This window comes from Beta vulgaris, chromosome 7 (assembly GCF_026745355.1).
Source record: "Beta vulgaris subsp. vulgaris cultivar EL10 chromosome 7, EL10.2, whole genome shotgun sequence".
Classification (NCBI taxonomy): Eukaryota; Viridiplantae; Streptophyta; class Magnoliopsida; order Caryophyllales; family Amaranthaceae; genus Beta; species Beta vulgaris.
The window spans coordinates 44,570,314-44,591,841 of NC_079208.1; the positions used below are offsets into that span (position 1 = coordinate 44,570,314).

A 21,528-nucleotide genomic window follows, 5' to 3' on the forward strand; every position below is an offset into this window, starting at 1 on the left:
TCCTTGATTAACAGGGTTTCCCATCATCATCAGTCTCGAACAACGCATCAGTCAAGGGACTTTGATTGGGGATAAAATTATGGGCCATAATTTCAATTTCGTGTTTAAGGATCAAGATGAGAGAAGGAGATATGGGTTTGGGACTCAAATTCTAGGGTTTATGGGTTAGGGTTCAAGAACTGGGAGAAGAGAAGAGAAGAGAAGTGAGAGGAGAGAGGGTAGAAAGTTAAAGAGATGTTGGGGGAGGGGGTTGGGTGATTTAATTAGGCGAGTTGTTTTTAATTTGGAGGAGGGGAGGTTGAATTTGAAATGTTTTCTTTTTTAAAATTAGGAAAGATAATTGGTTCCAATACCAATCCCTGATAGGTTACTAGTCAACAACGTACACCAGCTCAAAGGCTGGGTACAAGCCTGAACAACTAAAAAGTAAATGTCTCAACATATTATTGGGATTCGAACCCTGACACTAAGCTACGATCTCTCCCTCAAATTTGAAAAGTGGTTGTATTTAATGAATTTTGGTGGGAATCATTAAATTGGGCTATTGTGTTTAAGAATGTCATTAGGTTTGACAAATCAATTCTTACTTTTTAAGTGAGGGTAATATGATTATTTCACAGTCCAAAACTTACCAAATAAAGAAAAAAAATGTAGTATCTATTTTGAAACACTCCATTAAAAAAAAGTGTAACATCTATATGAAACGATGGAAGTATAATATTTAGAAAGTTTAGTGGTATAATATGAAAAGCTAAAAAAATGTTGGTAAAAGTAGAATTTCATAAAATACACCAACCAGCCTAATGCAGAAAAAAACCCAAAAGAAAAAAAAAAAAAAATTCAAGTTTGCTACTCGATATGCAAATTATGTTAATCACGGAAATCTACTCCAAATTAATTTACCACTTCTTAAAATCTCAGAGATTAACCTCTTAATTCCCTTATTGTTAATCTTCGAGACAAAATCTCACAAAAGGCGCTTATCAAACAAAATAAAATCTCTCAAAAGGCACCTTCTTGTCTGCACCGGCGATTATGGCTGCCAATTTCTGGACTTCAACTCACTAGTGAGTTCCTAAAATCCCACCTTTCTTTCCTGATTTATTGTCAATATAATTCAATTTTAGCTCTTTTTTTACCACCTTCTTCAATGGTTTGATTTCCCTTTTTTTTTTTTGCAGCAAACAACTTTTGGAACCAGAAGAGGTAGATGTTGTGCAGCAACTTGACAGAGATCGAGGGATTACTCTGGAAGATTTCAAGCTCGTCAAGATGCACATGTCTAATTGTATATTTTCTCTCTGTAATTTGGTTTTCTTGATTGTTTAATTACAATAATCCCTTTCTGCAAATATATTTTATTCTTGATATAATTGTTAATTTTTTTTTTTTGGGTGGGATTTCTATGTGGGTATATATTCAACATGGTATTTACTGTTGAGGTAATGGGGAGAAGAACAAAAAGATAATTTTCTTTGTCTTGTTGATGATTTATAATGTAGTAGGGTAAGTGATTTATGAGGACAAATGTGAGCTGTGAATTCCTCTAGTTTGTTTCATAATTTTCGTTTAACGTTTTGTTGTGTGATAAACCTGGGATTGAATGATAGAGCAAGTGATGATTTAGCTTGTTCCAGTGTTTTTGAATGGCTCTATCTTGTGTAGGATTGTTTTTTAATGGAATGTGGAAAGAAAAATAATCCTTAGGAGAAAAAATGTTATTCGGCTAGTGGCTTATTGTGTTGTGAAATGATCACTATAAGGCGGGGAAAATTGATGATAGTGATCAATGCAGTTTCTGTAACTCAAAGGTAATGTTATGGGAAATTTCTCAGCATACTTTGATGGATCTTAGGTATCCCTTACATTGAATTTTAAGAGGAAGCATGCCTTGGCTTGGTGGTTTTACCTCTCACAGTTTAGACTTTAGAGTCAATTATTTCACGAAGTTTTTATGTCTATTTGGTCTGTATTAAAGCTGCAGTTAGTTTAGGTCAAAAGAGGATCCAAGTAGGAGTTGATGGTGTAGTTACTTTCAGGCTTTCTACATGAGCACGTGTTAAGATACAAAGCTTGCCACATTGGAGTATTTATTGCTAAATGCTGGTTGTCGTTGCTAAACTGGATTACAATACATTTACATTTCCCACCTTTTCCCTTTTTTTTACTTCTCTTTTCCAGTACGTGGTTGGTCATGGAGGTTCTAGCTGGATTCTTGGGAATTTTAGTAAAAAAGCTGTTAAGATGTACAAATCCATCTTTCTTGTACTGTAATGAAAGCATGGTTTGTCTTGTTTATTTTGCATTGAACGAAAGGATCGAAGGGCATGAATGGAGAATGTTCAATGCTCTGTGTTTTTGTATTGCCTTATTCATGTTATGAATATATCATTGTGTATATGTGGGTACTTGCTTACTTTTTGCACACACAGCACTTTGTTAATGGAAGCATGGGATGGATGCTTAGACTTGGGTCTTCAATGGCTTTAAAAAGACTACTTTAGTGCTTTCCGCACCACTTTACAAAGACACTTTTTTTTTTTGACTGGCTTTAAGTAGAATTTCTGCAATATATTGTATCCGCTCCATACCATAAATTTTCTATCCCCATCAAATGACTGCTTAGAAGTTATCTTCATCGTGATAACAATTTGCTAATGCTACCCGGCTCTGTTTCTTCTTGCAGATATTACAAAATTGGCCCAATTTGTGAAAGTAAGGCAAAGGTTGGAACTCTATCTTTAGTGCTACCCATTTTGCACCTGAGATGAACTATAACTGATGGTTTCATATTTAATCATTGATTAATCACCTTGTATCTTTGTTAGTTTCTTACCAAGTTTTTGTCATGTACTAGAGACACTTCAAAGAAAAATATTATGATGTTATTTCTTCCGTCTCTTACACCAATACTCCTTTGGCCCACTTGCTTTCTCAAATTTAGGGAGCATGGAAAGTTAGGCATTTGGCTTAATAGCAAACTTTCAGCAAAAAAGTTTAAGATTCTCTCACTAGAAATTTAGATATAGAAATTGACATTTGACGGACAATTACTTTAAGCAACAAACTTTCTTGTATACATACAAATTCAAAAATAGGAAAAAAAAGTGGTTAATTTTTTTTAGTTACAAGTTCTGTGTTTGTCCATATAGTATGACTGTGCCTTGGCATGACTGGCCCAAAACCTTAGAGCCTGTTCAAGACATGCTCGCTCGCTTTTCGAACATCATAAACGAAATTGAGTCCCTTGGAAAAATCATTACTCTAGAGGAACAAGTTCGAAAAGTTGAAAGGAGTCCTCCACATGATGAGAAGTTGATGGCTAAAGTTACGGCTCTATTAGAGACAAAGGATTTCACCACATTTAATGTGAAGCAACTGATTGGTTTCTTGATGAGCCACGAATTGCATTTAGGAACTCATGAGACTGAACCTGTGAGACCTAAGGCTCTTGCTCTCAAGATAAATGATAAAAAAAAGGCAGGGACAGACGACAAAGAAGCCACAATAATTGTGCGAAAATTCAAGAAGTTCTTTAACAAGAACTACGAGGGGGAGGTCACAAGGAAGCCTACAAACTAAGTGTCCTTGTTGAGCCAATATGATTTTGATGATGACAAACTAAAGTAATAACTAACAAGGTTTATAAGTTTTATGTGTGCAAGGTTCATGAATTAATAATGGTGCTTTATAAAGATAATAAGTGAAGTTTCTGAGTTAGAACTCCAAGAAAAGAATGAAGTTCTTGAGTTAGAACTCCAAGAGAAGAAGAGCTTATTGCATAAGGGTGTAATCAGATTTCTTATGTAAGAAACAAAGATCATCATACGGTAATGAATTGAAACTATGGAGTTGTTCCTTTGAATAAAGGATGGATGTTGTTGGTAACAAATCAAAATTTATCTGTTTTTCATGTAATTCTCAATTGTCCATCCATGTCAGTAGTTGTTTTCAGAAAATTTAGATAAATCTAGAAATTAATTTGTCCTGAAGTCATAAATCTATGCACAGTTTGAACTCTGTCCTTGACAGTGGATACTGGTTTTATGTCGTCTGGTTATTCTTTCTTTAGTGTAATTTTGGTAGCTCTTGCAAGAGTCAATGTGAGGGTTTGGGTGCTTCTTTTGTTTTTTCGTGAATATTATGCACACCTGTCTGTATACTCTGATTCAAACGCTGAATTATCACATGTAATGAAAGAGGCAAGGAATATGTCATCATCAGGTTTTCTTTATAATCTTAGTTATAACATGTCCTCGCTTTTGCAGGGTCGTTGCTACTGCCATTACGTACATGAGACGTGTTTATGTCAGGTACCTTATTGAAAACCTTCACAGACGAATGGAAATACTTGTTTTTGGAAGTAGTATTAATGGTTTATGTTAGCAGTTTTTTTAACTGTATTTGGAATAAAATTTATACGTGGTGGAAACTTCCAAACTGTAAAATTTTCAGATGCAAATTAGTTTTGAAGATCTTATGTGCGGGTCGTAGCTATATTTTGCCATCAGCATACTAGGCACTTTCTATCTTCCTGTCCTAAACTTGTATGTTGCTCAGACAAACATCCATTATAAATGGTATTAAGTTGGTAAATTCTTGTAGGGGTGATACCGTGATACCCAAGAAGACATGAGATTGAATCTCGTCTAACATCACTGCCATTTGTGGCACTCTATAAACCCAATATAATCTATAATAATGAAATCAGCACAAAAGGAATCCTGCAATTACCTATATACCTGTCAAGGCAACCTGGAATTGTTACAAATATCTTACAAGTTAACTAAAAAGAAAACCAGTGTAGAAGGAGAACAAAAAATTGGAATTATAAATGGAATTAAGTTGGTGAATTCTTGTATGGGTGATACCAAAGAAGACATGAAAATCTAGTACTTATTCATTGTGATCCGAAAATATAAGATTTCAGTTCTTCCATGTACCATCAGTAGCATCATGGAGCTAAAGTCTGAGATATGAAAAAACAGGTGTTTCCATGATGCCACCACCCAGCCAATTCTATTCCACTTGAAGCCCCCCTTATGGCCACGTATTTGTCCAGTTTAGGAATGGAAATTCTTTCTCTTGCATAATCCAATTTTTATTTCATCCGGGAATAGCCATCTTTTTCGCAACACTAGCTTTCTCATTTGGTGTTTTGGTACATAGGAATAGTTTGATAAATACTGATTCCTCTCGCATTGAGTTTTAGAAGAGAAAGACCCATTAGATAATGTAACTATTGGTTCTACGCCATCCCTGGCAATCAATCAATGATCCAAAGTGCTTTTTCTGCAAATTCTTGATAAACCAGGGTCTAAATATAGATACAGGAGGATTCTTTTGGAGGGGGGAAAAAAACCTTTGCTAGTCTCTTTATTTGCAAATAATTTGGGGTTTCGATGTAGTTCTGAAAATATGAATCTGCAAATAGTCATTATTTATACCTTGACCTTTTGCATTCTAATTTTTTCCTCCTTATTAGCTTATTGGAAATATTGAAAGTCTCAGTTCTAGGAAAGTTGAAATGGTGGTAGGCCTAAGCCTTTCTGGTAGTAATGCAGAATTTTTTTTTTCATTATTGCTCGCCATCCTAATTAATTATTATGGACTATACAGGTAGATATAAATTATGATTGAACATGTAATAGATAAATTTCGGGGTGGGAGTGAGTATATATGTCTTGTTTATTAATATTCTTAAACTGAAGAAATCTTGAATTTATAGAAGCTAATCTGTTTAATTTTATTGAGTGTGTTAGTACTTCTAGTTAGACATCTCAAGTGGCTGCTTTTGATTCATCTCTTTGCAGCAAGTGTTTGACGGAATATGATCCACGTCTAGTTGCACCAACTTGCTTGTACTTGGCAGCTAAAGCAGAAGAAAGCACTGTACAGGCTAGACTCCTGGTATTTTACATCAAAAAAATGTGTAATACCTGCTACCTTGAATATTATTTCATTTCTTATATTAATACTTTCCTTGGTGCTGTATAGATTGGTTGACAAACTGTATCATGAATTTTGGCAGACCCAGATGATACAAGATATCGGTTTGAGATCAAAGATATTCTTGAAATGGAAATGAAGGTCTTAGAAGCCCTGAACTACTATTTAGTTGTATTTCATCCTTACCGTTCATTAACTCAGTGAGTATCTCAAAATTGCTCCCATAGTCTTCTAATATACGTATATTTTTCAATGTTGTTGGCATTTGTGTGCAGTGGTCTGACTTCATTTACCACCACGATATGTTTTAGAAGAGAGCATCAATTAGATGATGATAATATCATAATTTCATATAATTGAGTTATCTTGGAGAACTTTACCCGTACGGAGTTTTTGTTTAGAAGATTCCCATGTGCTCACAGAGTAATTCAGCTGTATAAGCTCTAACATGATTTGATATCTTTCTGCTGAATATTTTCACAAGTTATCTAGCCATTCTTGTGCAGATTTCATCAAGATGCTGGTATGATGGACCTAATGCAGTTTACCTGGTAAGATCACAACTTTGAACAAGTATCAGTCACAAGGGTATAACTATGTTCAACAGCGTGCTCTCACCCTTGAAAAAAAAGGAAATTAAGAAATTTATAAATAAACATCGTATGCACGGATAAAAACGACATCATTGTGGCTGAGTAAATGGTTTCAATTTGGTATTATTGCATACTAACTCTGGACCCTCTACAAGACTGGAAGGAAGACCTTTTCCTAGGTGATGCGGGCATTGTTTACAATATATTGTTTAAACTATGCAGGGGAATTGTCAATGACACATATAAGATGGATCTTATTCTTATTCACCCTCCACATTTGATTGCGTTGGCTTGCATATACATAGCTAGTGTGTCGAAAGACAAGGATACTATCGCATGGTTTGAAGAGCTCCGAGTTGACATGAATGTGGTAAGTATTACCCCGTAATATACAAATCATACCTACATTTGGATTTCATTCTCATGTTACTTGTTGAAATTGCATCACAACGACAATTATTTCCTGACAGAGGAAGCACCAATGGTCTTGTGTTCAATAAACCAATTAACTTTTTGTGTTTACTTCCATTAAGAAAGTTGAAACCTTGACTATTTTACTTCTAATTTTAGGTGAAAAACATCTCAATGGAGATACTAGATTTTTATGACAGCATGAGGAATGATATTGAAGAAAGGATTGGCGTTGCTTTAAGTAAGCTGCCCCCAAGAGCATAATCATTTAGTCGACAGGTGCTGCTCAGATTAGTCTCCTGCTTATGTGCTTGTTGTGTATTAGAAAATGCACTTGTTATCTCTAAGATGAGCGTGTCGCTGTTGTATCTAGAATTTCTTCAATCTGATACATCTGGATCATGATTTTCCTTGTTAATATCAACTACTTAAGGCGTAGGACTGCGTGCGTTCAAGCACCTCCTCCAAAACAGCTGGATGTACTATCATTGTTGGGATGCATCTGTAATTATCAAAATTTTCCTTTGTAGATTGATGCCTTAAAAAAGAGTCAAATCTAAGATTTCTATTGCCATTGCTTCATGGAACCTTGCAAAATTTCACGTTTATTACAATAATGTGCAACTTGCAAAATTGATCCACTAAAACTTGACGCTCATTTGAACATCCATTCTAGCCTATAATCCACAATCACATACCAGTCAAGATTTACAAGAAGAATCGTTGCAATGTTGAAAGATTGAAATCATCTTATTCTTCCTCAGCATCACAGAAGATAAACTACCAGTTCAAATACAGTTGCCCATCAATATGATATTGTCTTGCAACTTGGAGCACGGTTTGGAAAGAAAGGATATAGGCTAAAACTGTGGTTGCCTCCCAAGATCTTTTCAGGTCTTCCCCTGTTTCTTGGCTAATTTCTTAGCTGACAATAAAATAAATAGTCAAAAATACATTTCAAATAATCAGAAATTTGTTGGAAGTGAAGCATATTTACATATAAATAGATTAGAGAGCTATCTTGCACGCTTCCTAAAACTTCTAACAAGTTTAAAAGTTTCATATCTAGGTTTAATGGTTTGTAATTCTGTTTTTAGCTTAACACCACCAAACAACATTGTTTATCAGATTCCTTAATTTTGTTTAACCAGAAATTGAACCCCAACAGTTTTGCTTTTCCTCTGATGAAACCAGTGACAAATTTAGATCTTCAAACCCTCTCGATGAAATGAAAAAGAAGTGGCTTACCTTCTCTCCTCCTGGCTTCAGATTTTGCAAAGAACTCGCTCCATTCATCTGTCATAACAAAAATTGGTTCTTCATCTTCTACGTCTTCAGATTCATCAATGCCATTGCCCTGAAAATTTCTTCATGTTTTTTAATGCAAAGAACTCAAGTTAAAGCGGACCAAGAGAGTAAAATGTGCACTCCCAAATTTTTATCTATTAATTTCCACGATAAGGAAAACCCTAGCAGATTTCAACCTTTACAATTTCTAGTCCAGTATTCGCGTGCCGGAAACTTGGGAGCACGGGAGAAAGGTAAAGAGCCTTCTATTCCAAGCATCCTTACTTGGCAAGATTTGGAACCCACGCCTGTAGGATCTTACCAAGTGAGTCAAGGTACTTCCCCCATTAGTAACTAGCTAGAGGGACATAAAGAATATCTTTCTTTTCCATTTTTTTTTCTTTCAACGATATTGCTAACAAGTGGTTGGATTCAAGACTCTTAAACATATGCATGAAGGACTTTGGAGAAAAAGGGAGAATTCAGTTTCCTTTGTTTAATATCACTTGAGCTTGCAAAAGCTAACCTAATAAGAGAAATCGAGCATGGCTCGACTTGCTCGAATCCCTGTACATGACTATTGAAACCCAGCCTTAGTATCAAATCCAAGATAAGCCTAGCTTCAAAAGAAAAAAAAAATTCTGGGAGTTATTTCCCTTATCAGAAAGAGAGTATTTAGTTTGTCCAATAACTAAAAAGTGTATCATGCCTAAAAATAAATGTGGTTCGTGATGGTGGAGGAACTGGACTTGAGTTGAACCAATATTTGATATCCAAACTCGAGCTAAGCCCCTCTCGAGGTAAGCCTATTAACTCGATATAAGCCAATTTCACAACATCAAACTTAATAAGTTTTCAACCCGACTTGACTTGATTTCAACCTGACCTCTCTGATGTAGACACACGCCCTTTCAACCTAATTTGTTCTTAGTCCCACCCAATCTCAACCATAATCTTTGTCAACCTACTTGATTATTACTCGTCTAGTTTATCCTTGATGGTATGAATTACAAGTAATTTGGGAAAAGAACAATATATTAATGTACTTAAACTATTATACCGCTTCCTTCATAATTTCTCCGTCTAAAAATAGTTGCGCCGTTCATGTTTTCACGCTTGCCGATGCATGGTTTCAAACGTTAATATCTTTAATTATCAATGAGTAAAAATTATAAAAAGTTAATATTTAAAAAATATATATTGAAACGAATCTAACAAGATCCAATATGACTATGTTTTTCCAAAAATATAAATCACTAAAGATAATCAAAGTGTAAGATGTGAATAGTAAATATTATGCAAATGGTGCAACTATTTCTAAACGGAGGAAGTATATATCAATGGTAACGTCTATTACTCCTCCATCCTAAACTGATCCCTTTGTACCACCATTCCTCCATTGTAGCATCTTGATGGGATAAGTGACGTGTTTTATCCCTATCCTTATTCTCATCACTTTCATAATCCCTGTCCCTCTTGAACATAAATAAGACTTCTCATCTTCTTCTATCCACATGAGGTGATGCATACATGGCTTTTTCGTGCACAAGTTTTCCTTAGAGAGAAGTAATTACAAAGGTGGCAGATTTTTGTTTCTAGGGCGATAAGGTTTGTTGGACGTTCATCCATCGGGGATCTAGTTGATTTACGGTTCTACATATCCTATTTAATTAAGAGCTTGAGTTAAAGTTGGCTTACAATTTCAAAGTATCCTACCTGAGATAGGTTTTTCATGTTTTAAGCAATCTAGGAGTCTTCTATTCTTATCTTTCATTTTCAATTTTATGTCCTAATCTATAGTTGGATTAGAAGTCTAATTAGATGTATGTTAATTAAGATAAGAGTGTGTTAGTTGGTTAGTTTGATTTCTAATCTTTTTTAAATTAGATTAGGACAGATTTTAGTTTCTTTTTATCTCCTTTTCATAGTTTGTTTAGGATTGTATTACCCATTTAAAGGCACATTATTTCATTGATAAACATTAGTTTTGTGATTTGTTTGGTTTAGTCGCGAGTCTTATCGATTTTGGACGTACTTTTCCAATATAACTCTTGTGTTTAATTAGTGAAGTAGAACCTAAAAACCTGAGATTAAACAAGTTACATTTAGTTTAACCAAAATGATCCAAAACCCCTCCTAGACGGAGTTAAGATGAGTTAAACCATAGAACCCTTACTATTCTTTCATTCGGGTAAAGGTTGTTAGGATCTAAGCTAGTATGTAGGTCGGTCTCATACCACCTAACCCTTTTAGGAGGCGTTTGGTTCATATAGTGGTATGGGTTTGGAATTAGGAATGAAATCAATGTGGTACAGGTTTAGAACTTGATACCTAATACCATGTGTTTGGTTTTACTTGGGAATGAAATTTTTTCTTCTATTTAATACCTACAGTTATTGGTATGAACCAAACTCACCTTCCCCTTGGGTTTCTAAACCCCGTACCTTGTGGTTTTGAGGTATGGTTTTAAATCTTCCAAATTATTAAACAAACACTAAATATGGATTTTGCTCATTCTAAACCTATACCTCATACCAAAATCATATGAACCAAACACTCCCTTACTCCCTATACCAATCCCTACCCTTACCTTACTTAAAGATCATAGAGAAGGAAAGGAGGATTAGAATCATATACTTTCCTTGCATTCTTAATTTATCTATCACATTAACTAAAGCTAAGCTAATCATGTATCAATCATCATTTCTCTCCACCATTTGAACCCAAATAAATGGTTACGTGACTTACCTCCCTCGTGATTTTCTATAGTGGTGAAAGTCAATCATCATTTCTCTCTAAAATTGCCGTCAATTAAATGGTTAGGTGACCTTTCACTTTCTCCTAATTTTATGATGCGTACAATAGTTCCGAATGTCCAATTTCCCACCAATAAAATCTGATTACAACAAGTAAGTATCAATCATTATACTGCAAATCTCCTGATTAGCAAAGTTGCTACTCTCTTAACTCCCTAAGAAGATTTTCTACAACCAATTGATGTATATTAAAACACAATTAACATCACATTCAGTCATTCAGATCTCTGCTAGAAACCTAAAAAAGGGGAAAAATAAAAAAATATAGAGAACTATTTATACATATGTATGAAAAAAAAAAAAACTTACTGAGAATTGTGGGAAGTGTGAGGTGGTTGAAACCCAGAAAAGACGTGATTGGGATTGTTGCGGAACGGGAGCGGAAGTAGAGTTTGAGGGATTTGGGGAGGTGGGATGATTATTAGGTGATGGCAAAAATTAGAATTGGGGTTTTGTAAAAAATGATTGTGTGAACCACATGACGGTACGACATGGTGGTGGTGGTGATGGTGGTTGTGAGGAGGAGGAGAGCAGAGAGAAGGAGTGTGGGGATAGAGATGGTGGTGGTGGTGGTGGTGGTGGTGGTGGAGGAGAGAGCAGTGATGATGTTGTTCCATTTTATTTTTGTCTCCGGTGCCAAGAGCGGCACTATGTGTATAGTGTAAGAAACTAGTTTTGAATTGGTACTGTGTATTACAATTTGAGTATTTGACTATGGCACTAAAAATTCCCTTTCAAAAAAAATGTGTAAAAATTGAGCATAAATTTGACGTAGGTTATGTTTAGTTCACCTTATATTTACTAGTCTTATATGGCATAGGTATATACACGCGATGCGTGCGAAAACAAACAAAAGGTCAATTTAATAATATATACGAAAAATTATTTATTGTTGTGAAAACAGTGGAATGACCAATTCCACTGTTGAGCACAATGAATTCCACTGCCATGCATTCAATGCATGGTAGGTTTTTCTCGCCGTATTTGTTGATTTATGCAAATACACAGTAAGTTTTGTGCCTATAAATACTACCATTTGTGAATACACCGAACATCAATGCAATATACAATACTCTCTGATATATTTGCATAACTTCTCTCTCTATTTCTCACAACACGTTATCAGCACGAGTGTTCTACCGGAAATTTTTTTTAAGGTATCTTTAAAATTTTTACATCCATTTTGTTTTTAAGTTTAAATTTTTTTCCAAGCCCAACCTTTTACTACCCGAAATGGACCAACAAAGTAACGGGATTAACATTGTTTTACACAATGTCTCTGTCTCGGGTATTTATTTTTGGATAGAGCGAAACAATGTGCCATTCACTACCAACCCAGCGAGGGGAACTGTAATACAGCCCCGACCCAGTAACCGTAACAACGGTACAAATACTCATACCAGAGAAAACCCACAAACCCCTGTTCCCAACACCAATAATAACCCTCCTATACAACCAGCTGAAAATCAACCTCCGCCCAGTAATAAAAGAGATAGAGATGAACAGGAAGAAACTAGTAGTAAACGTCACCATACTACTAACGCAGAAAACAAATAATTTTAACGCCACCTTCATGGAGGGCAAGGACATTTTATTTACGTTATTTTATTTTATCTGCTCTTAAACCGCCTATATGGACAGGTTAATTTTTTTTATTGCCCTATATGGACGGCCTAGTAAATGATAGCATTATTATGTCTTATATGTGCAATAATGTCGTATGTATGCAGGGAACAAGCATTCAGAACATTATTATATATTATTGTCTCTAATCTTCTACTTTTTTGCATTTATAGTTACATATATTATATTACCAATTTACTAGCATGCTCTAATATATATTTGTCAATATTAGAATTTTATTGCGTTGTATATTTTTTAACTGTATATGAACTGCACAGTTAGGGATAACCCTCTATAAAAGCGGATTACCATCCCCATTTTCACCACATATCCCTTATCTTCTTCCGATTTTTCTTTCTCTAAACCCACAAATTTTTTTTCCTTCTTCCTCAACCTTCCGGCCACCATGTTTAACGCCGACGACAACCGTCCTCCACCCTCATCTTCCTCTTTTGAAGAGGATTTTAGGAAAATAAAACTCTACTTATTTCTTATAGCCGGTTTCTTTTTCCTCCTCATGGCATTAATGATATATCTCCTAATACATAAATAGGAGACAAAAAAAAAAAATTTCCCCCGGAAGAATGGCGAAAAATGCACATGAATATCATTTTTTTTGTTTTTAAGTGCATTTTAGGAAGTTTTTTTTTTATTCACTTGTTGTATTTTGTTTCTATTTTTGGTATTTTCTTGCTTTTTTTTTGCTTAGCTTCATTATTGTTGTGCGCTATTTTCAGTTTTTTTTGTTTGTATTATTTATCTATAATAATAATGATATAAATCAGGGGGAGATAATATATATATGTGATTTATCATCATTACTAATTTCAAATATTTACCTATTTGTAGTCAAAAGAATGGGAGATCTAGTGAAAAGACAATTTAACATACTAGATCTATCTGGGCAAAAGTTTTTAGAATGGACGGTGGACGCCCAAATGAATTTAAAGGCCCAAGGACTGGAACATACAATCAAAGATGTGACAACCCTACAAGGGGATGCAACTACAACAGTCGCATCAGTTAAAATTGCACTGTACAAGAAAAGGCAAAAGCCTTAGTCCTCCTTAGACATCATTTACATGAAAGTTTAAAAAGTGAATATCTACTTGTGGATGATCCAAAAGAACTATGGGATAGCCTAAATGAAAGATATGGGCATCACAAAAATGTGCTTCTCCCAAAGGCACATTATGACTGGACCAATCTGAGGTTCCAGGATTTTAAAACGGTCAGTGATTACAATTCAACATTGTTTAGAATTGTATCATTGTTAAGATATTGTGATCATCCCATCACAGAAGAGCAAATGATAAACAAAACGCTCTCCACTTTCCACGCCTCTAATATCATATTGGCAGAACAATACAGGTTCAGAGCTTTCAAAAAGTACTCTGAGCTAATCTCAGTACTACTTGTGGCTGAACAAAATAATGATCTTTTGCTGAAAAATCATAATCTTAGACCTACGGGGTCTTCAGCCACTCATGAGATAAATGCAATAGAAAGCTCTAATCCACCAGAAGCAAATGCTATACATAGTGGTGGACGCGGTAATTACAACGGTCGTGGGAGAGGACGTGGTAATTACCGTGGCCGAGGGCGTGGACGTGGAAGAGGCCGATTTTCCCCAAGAAATAATAATTTTAAACATTCTGATAAAAATTGGGGACAATCATCTGGAAATCAAGGCAGACGTCCTATAAAGGAAATGATACTTGCCATAGATGTGGCATGACGGGCACTGGGGCCGCACATGTCGTACTGCCAAACATTTGGTAGATCTATATCAAGCTTCAATAAAAAACAAAGGAAAAAATGCTGAAGCAAACTTTGTTAATGAAGCCACTACATCCATGCCCAGCCTTGATGTTTCAGATTTTTTTATGGATGATGCTGAAGTTGAAAATAAGTTTGTTTAGATCACAATCGATTAATGTGCTTAGTTTATTTAAACTGCTTCAATATCCACTTTCATGTATTTGTTCCTTTATTATTAATAAAAATACGTATTTTTCTTATACTAATCATCGTATTTATTATTTATGAAGATATGAATTCATCAGAAGTTGGAACTAAAGAACAATGTCTCCTGGACAGTGGGACAACACACACCATATTGAAAAATAAAGAGTATTTTTCAAAACTTACAATATTCCAAGCAAATGTTAGTACAATTTCTGGGACAGCCAAGCTAATTGAAGGCTCTGGAAAAGCTTGCATTATATTTCCAAATGGGACAAAATTGATAATTAATGACGCATTATATTCGAGTAAATCTCGAAGGAACCTCATAAGTTTCAAAGATGTACGTCAGAATGGTTACCATTTGGAAACAATGACGTGAACAAAGAGGAATTCATATGCCTAACGGCAGAGAAAAACGGCAAGAAATACATCTATGAAAAATTGCCAGCAATTTCCTCGGGACTATATCGCATAGATATACGTCCGATTGAAATTAATATGATATCTAACCAGAAGTTAGATAATAGAAAATCATTTACTCTATGGCATGACCGATTAGGCCATCCTGGCACAGGAATGATGCATAGAATCATTGAAAACTCAAATGGACACTCTATAAAGAATGTCAAAATTCCTCGGTCAAATGAATTAACATGCTCTGCATGCTCACTTGGCAAATTGATAATCAGGCCATCTATAAATAAGATTGCCACTGAATCTCCAATGTTTTTAGAAAGAATTCAAGGAGATATTTGTGGGCCTATTCATCCTGCATGTGGACCATTTCGTTATTTCATGGTATTAATTGATGCCTCTACTCGATGGTCACATGTGAGCCTTCTGTCAAGCAGAAATGTTGCATTTGCAAAACTTTTGGCTCAAATAATTCGATTAAGAACTCAATTCCCAGATCATACAATAAAGAAAATAAGATTAGACAATGCTGGGGAATTTACATCCCAAACATTTAATGACTATTGCATGTCTATTGGGATTATTGTTGAGCACCCTGTACCTCATGTACATACACAAAATGGTCTTGCTGAATCATTAATCAAAAGACTACAATTAATTGCAAGACCATTAATAATGAGGTCAAAATTGCCATCTACTACTTGGGGTCATGCTATATTACATGCGGCAACATTGATAAGATTAAGGCCGACAGCCTATCACAAATTCTCACCATTACAATTAGTATCTGGTCGAGAACCGAATATCTCACATTTGAGAATTTTTGGGTGCGCTGTACATGTACCTATTGCTCCGCCCCAACGTACTAAAATGGGTCCACAAAGAAGGATGGGAATATATGTTGGATTTGAATCTCCATCAATTATCAAATATTTAGAGCCAACAACTGGTGATCTATTTACGGCTCGATTTGCCGACTGTCATTTTAATGAGTCGGTATTCCCATCCTTAGGGGGAGAGAAAGTGGACCCACAAAATATAAAATCGGAAATTACATGGAACGCATCGCAAATGTCGTTTCTGGACCCGAGAACAAATTCATGTGAACAAGAAGTCAAGAAAATTGTTCATCTGCAAAGTATTGCAAACCAATTGCCAGATGCATTCACAGATTCTAAGAAAGTGACAAAGTCACATGTACCTGCTGCGAATGCTCCGGAACGGATTGAAATTCCTAATGACAATAAGGCAATTGAAAATGAGTCAATAGCACGTCGAAAACGTGGCAGACCACCCGGTTCTAAAGATTTAAAACCGAGAAAAATGAAAAGGCAAGGGGAGACAACGAACGAAATTAATATAAATCTCCCAACAGAGCATGATGAAAACAAAAATGAAGAGAAACGTGTTCCAGAAGAAAAGGAACATGAAAGCATAGACAACAATGAAACTTCAATTAATTATGTTTCTACAAAGAGACAATGGAATCGAAAAGATGTTGTCTTGAATGAAATTTTTGCTTACTCGATAGCGGTTGAAATGACATACGATGAAAATGATGTAGAGCCAAATACAGTTGATGAATGTCGCCGTAGAAAAGATTGGCCAAAATGGAAAGAGGCAATTCAAGCAGAATTGAGATCACTTGAAAAACGTGAAGTATTCGGTCAAATAACCCAAATACCAAAAGGTGTAAAACCAGTTGGGTACAAATGGGTATTCGTGAGAAAACGAAATGAGAAAAATGAGGTTACTAGATATAAGGCAAGATTAGTAGCCCAAGGCTTCTCGCAAATGCCAGGGATTGATTATGATGAGACATATTCTCCAGTAGTCGATGCAACTACACTAAGATTTCTGGTAAGTTTATCAGTTTCGAAAGGATTGCAAATGAGATTGATGGATGTAGTGACCGCATATTTGTATGGCTCACTTGACACAGATATTTATATGAAAGTTCCTGAAGGACTAAAACTACCAGAAAATTGCATGCCCAAAGAGATGTTCTCAATAAAATTGAGAAAATCACTCTATGGGTTAAAACAATCTGGAAGAATGTGGTATAATCGTCTTAGTGAATACCTATTGAAAGAAGGATTCAAAAATAATCAAATCAGTCCCTGTGTTTTCATTAAGCGATCTAAATCAGGATTCGCGATCATTGCTGTATATGTCGATGATTTGAACATTATCGGAACTCCTAGAGAACTTGAAGCACTGCAAAATACTTGATGAAAGAATTTGAGATGAAAGATCTCGGGAAGACAAAATTTTGCCTTGGCCTGCAAATGGAACATCTAAGAAATGGGATTTTTGTCCATCAATCAAACTATACAGAAAAAATCCTGAAACGTTTTTTCATGGACAAAGCCCACCCAATAAGTTCTCCAATGGTAGTGCGTTCCCTGAATGAGAAAGATGATCCATTCAGACCACGAGAAGAGAACGAGGAGATTCTTGGTCCTGAAGTACCATATCTAAGTGCAATTGGGGCTTTAATGTACTTGGCTAACAATACTCGACCTGACATAGCTTTTTCAGTAAACTTGTTAGCTAGATACAGCAATGCACCAACCAAGAGACATTGGAATGGAGTCAGACACTTATTACGTTATCTTCGAGGAACACAAGATCTCGGATTATTCTATCAGTCAAGACCCAATGCGTCACTCATTGGATATGCAGATGCTGGCTACCTCTCAGACCCACAAAAGGCTAAGTCTCAATCCGGATATGTATTCACTTATGGAGGTACTGCAATATCTTGGAAATCACGAAGCAGACTTTGACGGCCACATCATCAAATCATGCAGAATTAATTGCTCTTTATGAAGCTGGAAGGGAATGTGTATGGCTAAGGTCAATGATCAAGAATATCCAAGAAGAATGCGGGATGGAAACAATAACAACAAATCCAACTATCATCTACGAAGACAATACTGCATGCATCACCCAAGTAAGCGAAGGGTACATCAAAGGAGACAGAACTAAACATTTATCACCAAAGCTCTTCTTCACTCATGACCTCCAAAAGGAAGGGACGATCAACATTCGACAAATCCAATCATGTGAGAATCTTGCAGATTTATTCACCAAATCCCTTCCGGCGAAGAAATTTGAAGAATTAGTCCGAAAAATTGGAATGCGTCATCTTCATGATATATGCTAGATTCAGGGGGAGTATTATATGCACTGCACTCTTTTTCCTTCGATCAGGTTTTTATCCCACTGGGTTTTTCCTGACAAGGTTTTTAATGAGGCAGTTAATTTTAAGCATATAAGGATATTATAGTTATACTCCTTTCCCTAGTTATGGATTTTTCCCACAGGAATTTTCCTAACAGCATTCTAAATAGGACAACATCTGTTATGAGTTATCAGTGGACATTCAAGGGGGAGTGTTGTGAAAACAGTGGAATGACCAATTCCACTGTTGAGCCAATGAATTCCACTGCCATGCATTCAATGCATGGTAGGTTTTTCTCGCCGTATTTGTTGATTTATGCAAATACACAGTAAGTTTTGTGCCTATAAATACTACCATTTGTGAATACACCGAACATCAATGCAATATACAATACTCTCTGATATATTTGCATAACTTCTCTTTCTATTTCTCACAACATTTATAAAGTTCATTGTATATTTTCTTCTGTTTTTTGAAAGCCAATAAATCAGTGATGATGTAATATTTATTAATTGAAGATATAATGATAAAAAATGGTGAATTTGTATTTTTTTTTACTTAAGGATATAAAAGGAATTATCATTTTTAGTATCCCTTTCCTCTTCCCTTATATAATAGAGATTTTTTTACTAATCTAAAATAATCAAATTTGATGTGATCTGAATTAATCTTTTATAAAACATATTATTTTTAATACTATTATTACTTTGTATTTCATTACTAGTATTACTATTATTATCATTTTATTACTATGTACAACTTTTGATAATAATAATATAATAATAATATAAATAATATAAATAATAATAATAACGGTTTATTTCACCAATACCCCCGACAAATTAAAAAATTCACCATACGCCCTCAATGTTTCAAAAATTCACCATATACCCTTGAGTTTTCGGAAATGTGCATCAAATGCCCTTTTTCTAACTTTCGTTAACTCATCGTTAGCATTATTTACCATTTTGCCATTATTAACGTTAATAATCTAACCCTAACTCTAATTCTAACTTAATTCTAAACTGAACCCTTACCCTAATCCTACCCCTAACCCTAACCCTAACACCATACCAACCCCACCCCTCCGATCCCCTTCCCCTCTAAGAGCTAGAAGATGAAAATTTTACCTAGCATTTATTACACATGTGAAAACCACCATATGCATAGTAAGTTTTGCTAGTATAAATAGGGAGATGTGTGTGCATTGTTTGTGTATCCAACAACCTTTGAGTGTTGTGATCAACATTGTAAGTACTAGCACTTGTAGTACGTAAGAGTGAGAAGAGTTAAAAATAACTTGAGTGTTTAAGTTGTAATGTCAAGTTATAAGGAATTTTGAATAAACTTCCGATTTTCGACGTAATGGATAAATCCAGGAATAGCGTGAAAAATCATCAACAAACACAACATAATATTGAAATAATTGATTTGACAAAACAGAAAATTGCCAAAGATCACTATGAATTTTATATAATGGATATGTAGAAAGATGTTCAACGGAATCAAAAGGTAAACGAGGTATCTTTCCTAGCTTACAGCCTACACAATCATCATGAAATTTGGAGGTACATGTGATATATTTATTTGAACATAATTTTCCTATAACGCTAGAAGATGTATGACCCAGGCGAGCATGCCACACGTCACCCGACTCCTTAATGGCTAGGAAAGCAGGAATTGAAGGCTCAGGGTGGACAATGCTGGGTTGAAGAGGGTAGACACCTTGTTTACAGGTTCCCTGAAGCAGAACTTCCCCCGTTATCTGGTCCTTAACATAAACAGAATTTTTATCAAAACTCACAACACAATCATTTTCATAACACAACTTGTTAACTGATAATAAATTATGTTTCAAATTAGGGACATGACAGACAGATGATAAACGGAGGGGACGACTTGCAGTTTTTAAAGTTAAATTACCAGTACTTTTAATTGGGAGTAAGGTACCATTACCAACTACAACAGAATTAGACCCAATATAAGGAGTTTTAATAGAGAACGTACCATCCTGAGGAGTCATGTGAGATGCAGCTTCCGAATCCATGTACCAGACTGAGTCATTAGCTTCACCACCAACAGACAGTGCAGCTAAGGCTCGAGTGACACTTTTTGAGGAGGAGGGAACGAAGCTGGAATTGAAACGCTGGGGACAATAAGCAGCTTGGTGACCTGGAAACCAACATAAACCACATGTATCGGAAGTAGGGGTAGAGGTAACATTGTTTTTGATGAATTACTCCTTATACCATTTGATCGTCCCTGATTACCAGTGTTGTTGTTCTTTCCTCCAGAGCCACGATTATTATTGTTTCCTCCATTCCCACCATTATTACCCCGAGCATTGTTGCCCCCACGATTATTATTACCACCTCCGTTTCTGTTATTCCTTCCCCGATTTCTCCTTCCAGAATTAGTCTGGGAGGAGACATTTGAACCAGTACCAGTATATTTGACGGCAAGTAACATATGATGGGATGAGGGATAAGATGCATCCTTAGAATTTATCAATCTCTGTTCATGCAATAGCAACTTTGGACGCAAATCATCAAAAGTAATCGGGAATGGATAATGCAGGAGGGTAGTAACAATATGATCGTACCCAGAATCACGATATAAACCAAAAAGGGTAACTGTACTAAATCCTGGTTCGACATAGGACATTGAATAGCAGCTAGGGAATCAGCAATCACCTTTATCTCACGTAAATATCCATCCATGGTATGGGAAGCAGTCTTTTTAATACGAGTTAACCGACCCTTTAATTCCATTGATCTGGTCATACTAGCATGCATAAATCTAGATTGTAATCTAGCCCAAATATCCACAAAAGTATGCAAATCATGAACATCCACAAATACATCACGTGATAAAGTGGCAAAAATCCATAATTTAACTTATTGATCAATGCGCAAATACTCATAAAAGTGAACATTGGGAACATATTACCAGACTCATCAATAACAGTAGCAGGAGGAATAACAGCAGTGCCATCAACAATACCAAGTAATTGATGTGAAAGTAATAGGCAAGTTATTTGCGTTTTCCATAATAAATAATCTTCAGGAGAAGATAAAGTAATGGTTACCAGATTCGTCAAATTAGGGGCGGATAAAGTCGGAAGACTGAACTGAGAGGACGGATAAGAGGTATCGACGAGGGGCGTTGACGGGAGAGAATAATGCCAAGCAGGAGGCGGAGGCGGCACGGTGGTAGGCACGGCTGATTGGGCGTCGTGGTGCGACAGAACCGGAGAAGACGTCGCAAAGCCAGGCGGAAA

General features: G+C 35.7%; 2 protein-coding genes across 2 annotated transcripts; one reads left to right on the plus strand and one right to left on the minus strand.

Annotated features, from left to right (window-relative positions):
• Positions 1 to 840: 840 nt before the first annotated feature.
• On the plus strand, positions 841 to 7,535 carry LOC104908781 (cyclin-C1-1). The gene is made up of 9 exons (XM_048647808.2): positions 841 to 1,067; positions 1,182 to 1,288; positions 2,687 to 2,726; positions 4,269 to 4,313; positions 5,814 to 5,932; positions 6,032 to 6,149; positions 6,456 to 6,500; positions 6,765 to 6,912; positions 7,113 to 7,535. Exons 1-9 carry the CDS (start codon positions 1,036 to 1,038, stop codon positions 7,215 to 7,217), a joined length of 759 nt encoding a protein of 252 aa, XP_048503765.1. The 5' UTR covers positions 841 to 1,035; the 3' UTR covers positions 7,218 to 7,535.
• LOC104908782 (hypothetical protein) lies at positions 7,493 to 11,747 on the minus strand. Its single transcript, XM_010697933.4, has 3 exons — positions 11,366 to 11,747; positions 8,202 to 8,320; positions 7,493 to 7,878 (listed from the first exon to the last, which is right to left on the minus strand). Exons 1-3 carry the CDS (start codon positions 11,671 to 11,673, stop codon positions 7,844 to 7,846), a joined length of 462 nt encoding a protein of 153 aa, XP_010696235.2. The 5' UTR covers positions 11,674 to 11,747; the 3' UTR covers positions 7,493 to 7,843.
• Positions 11,748 to 21,528: the final 9,781 nt, after the last annotated feature.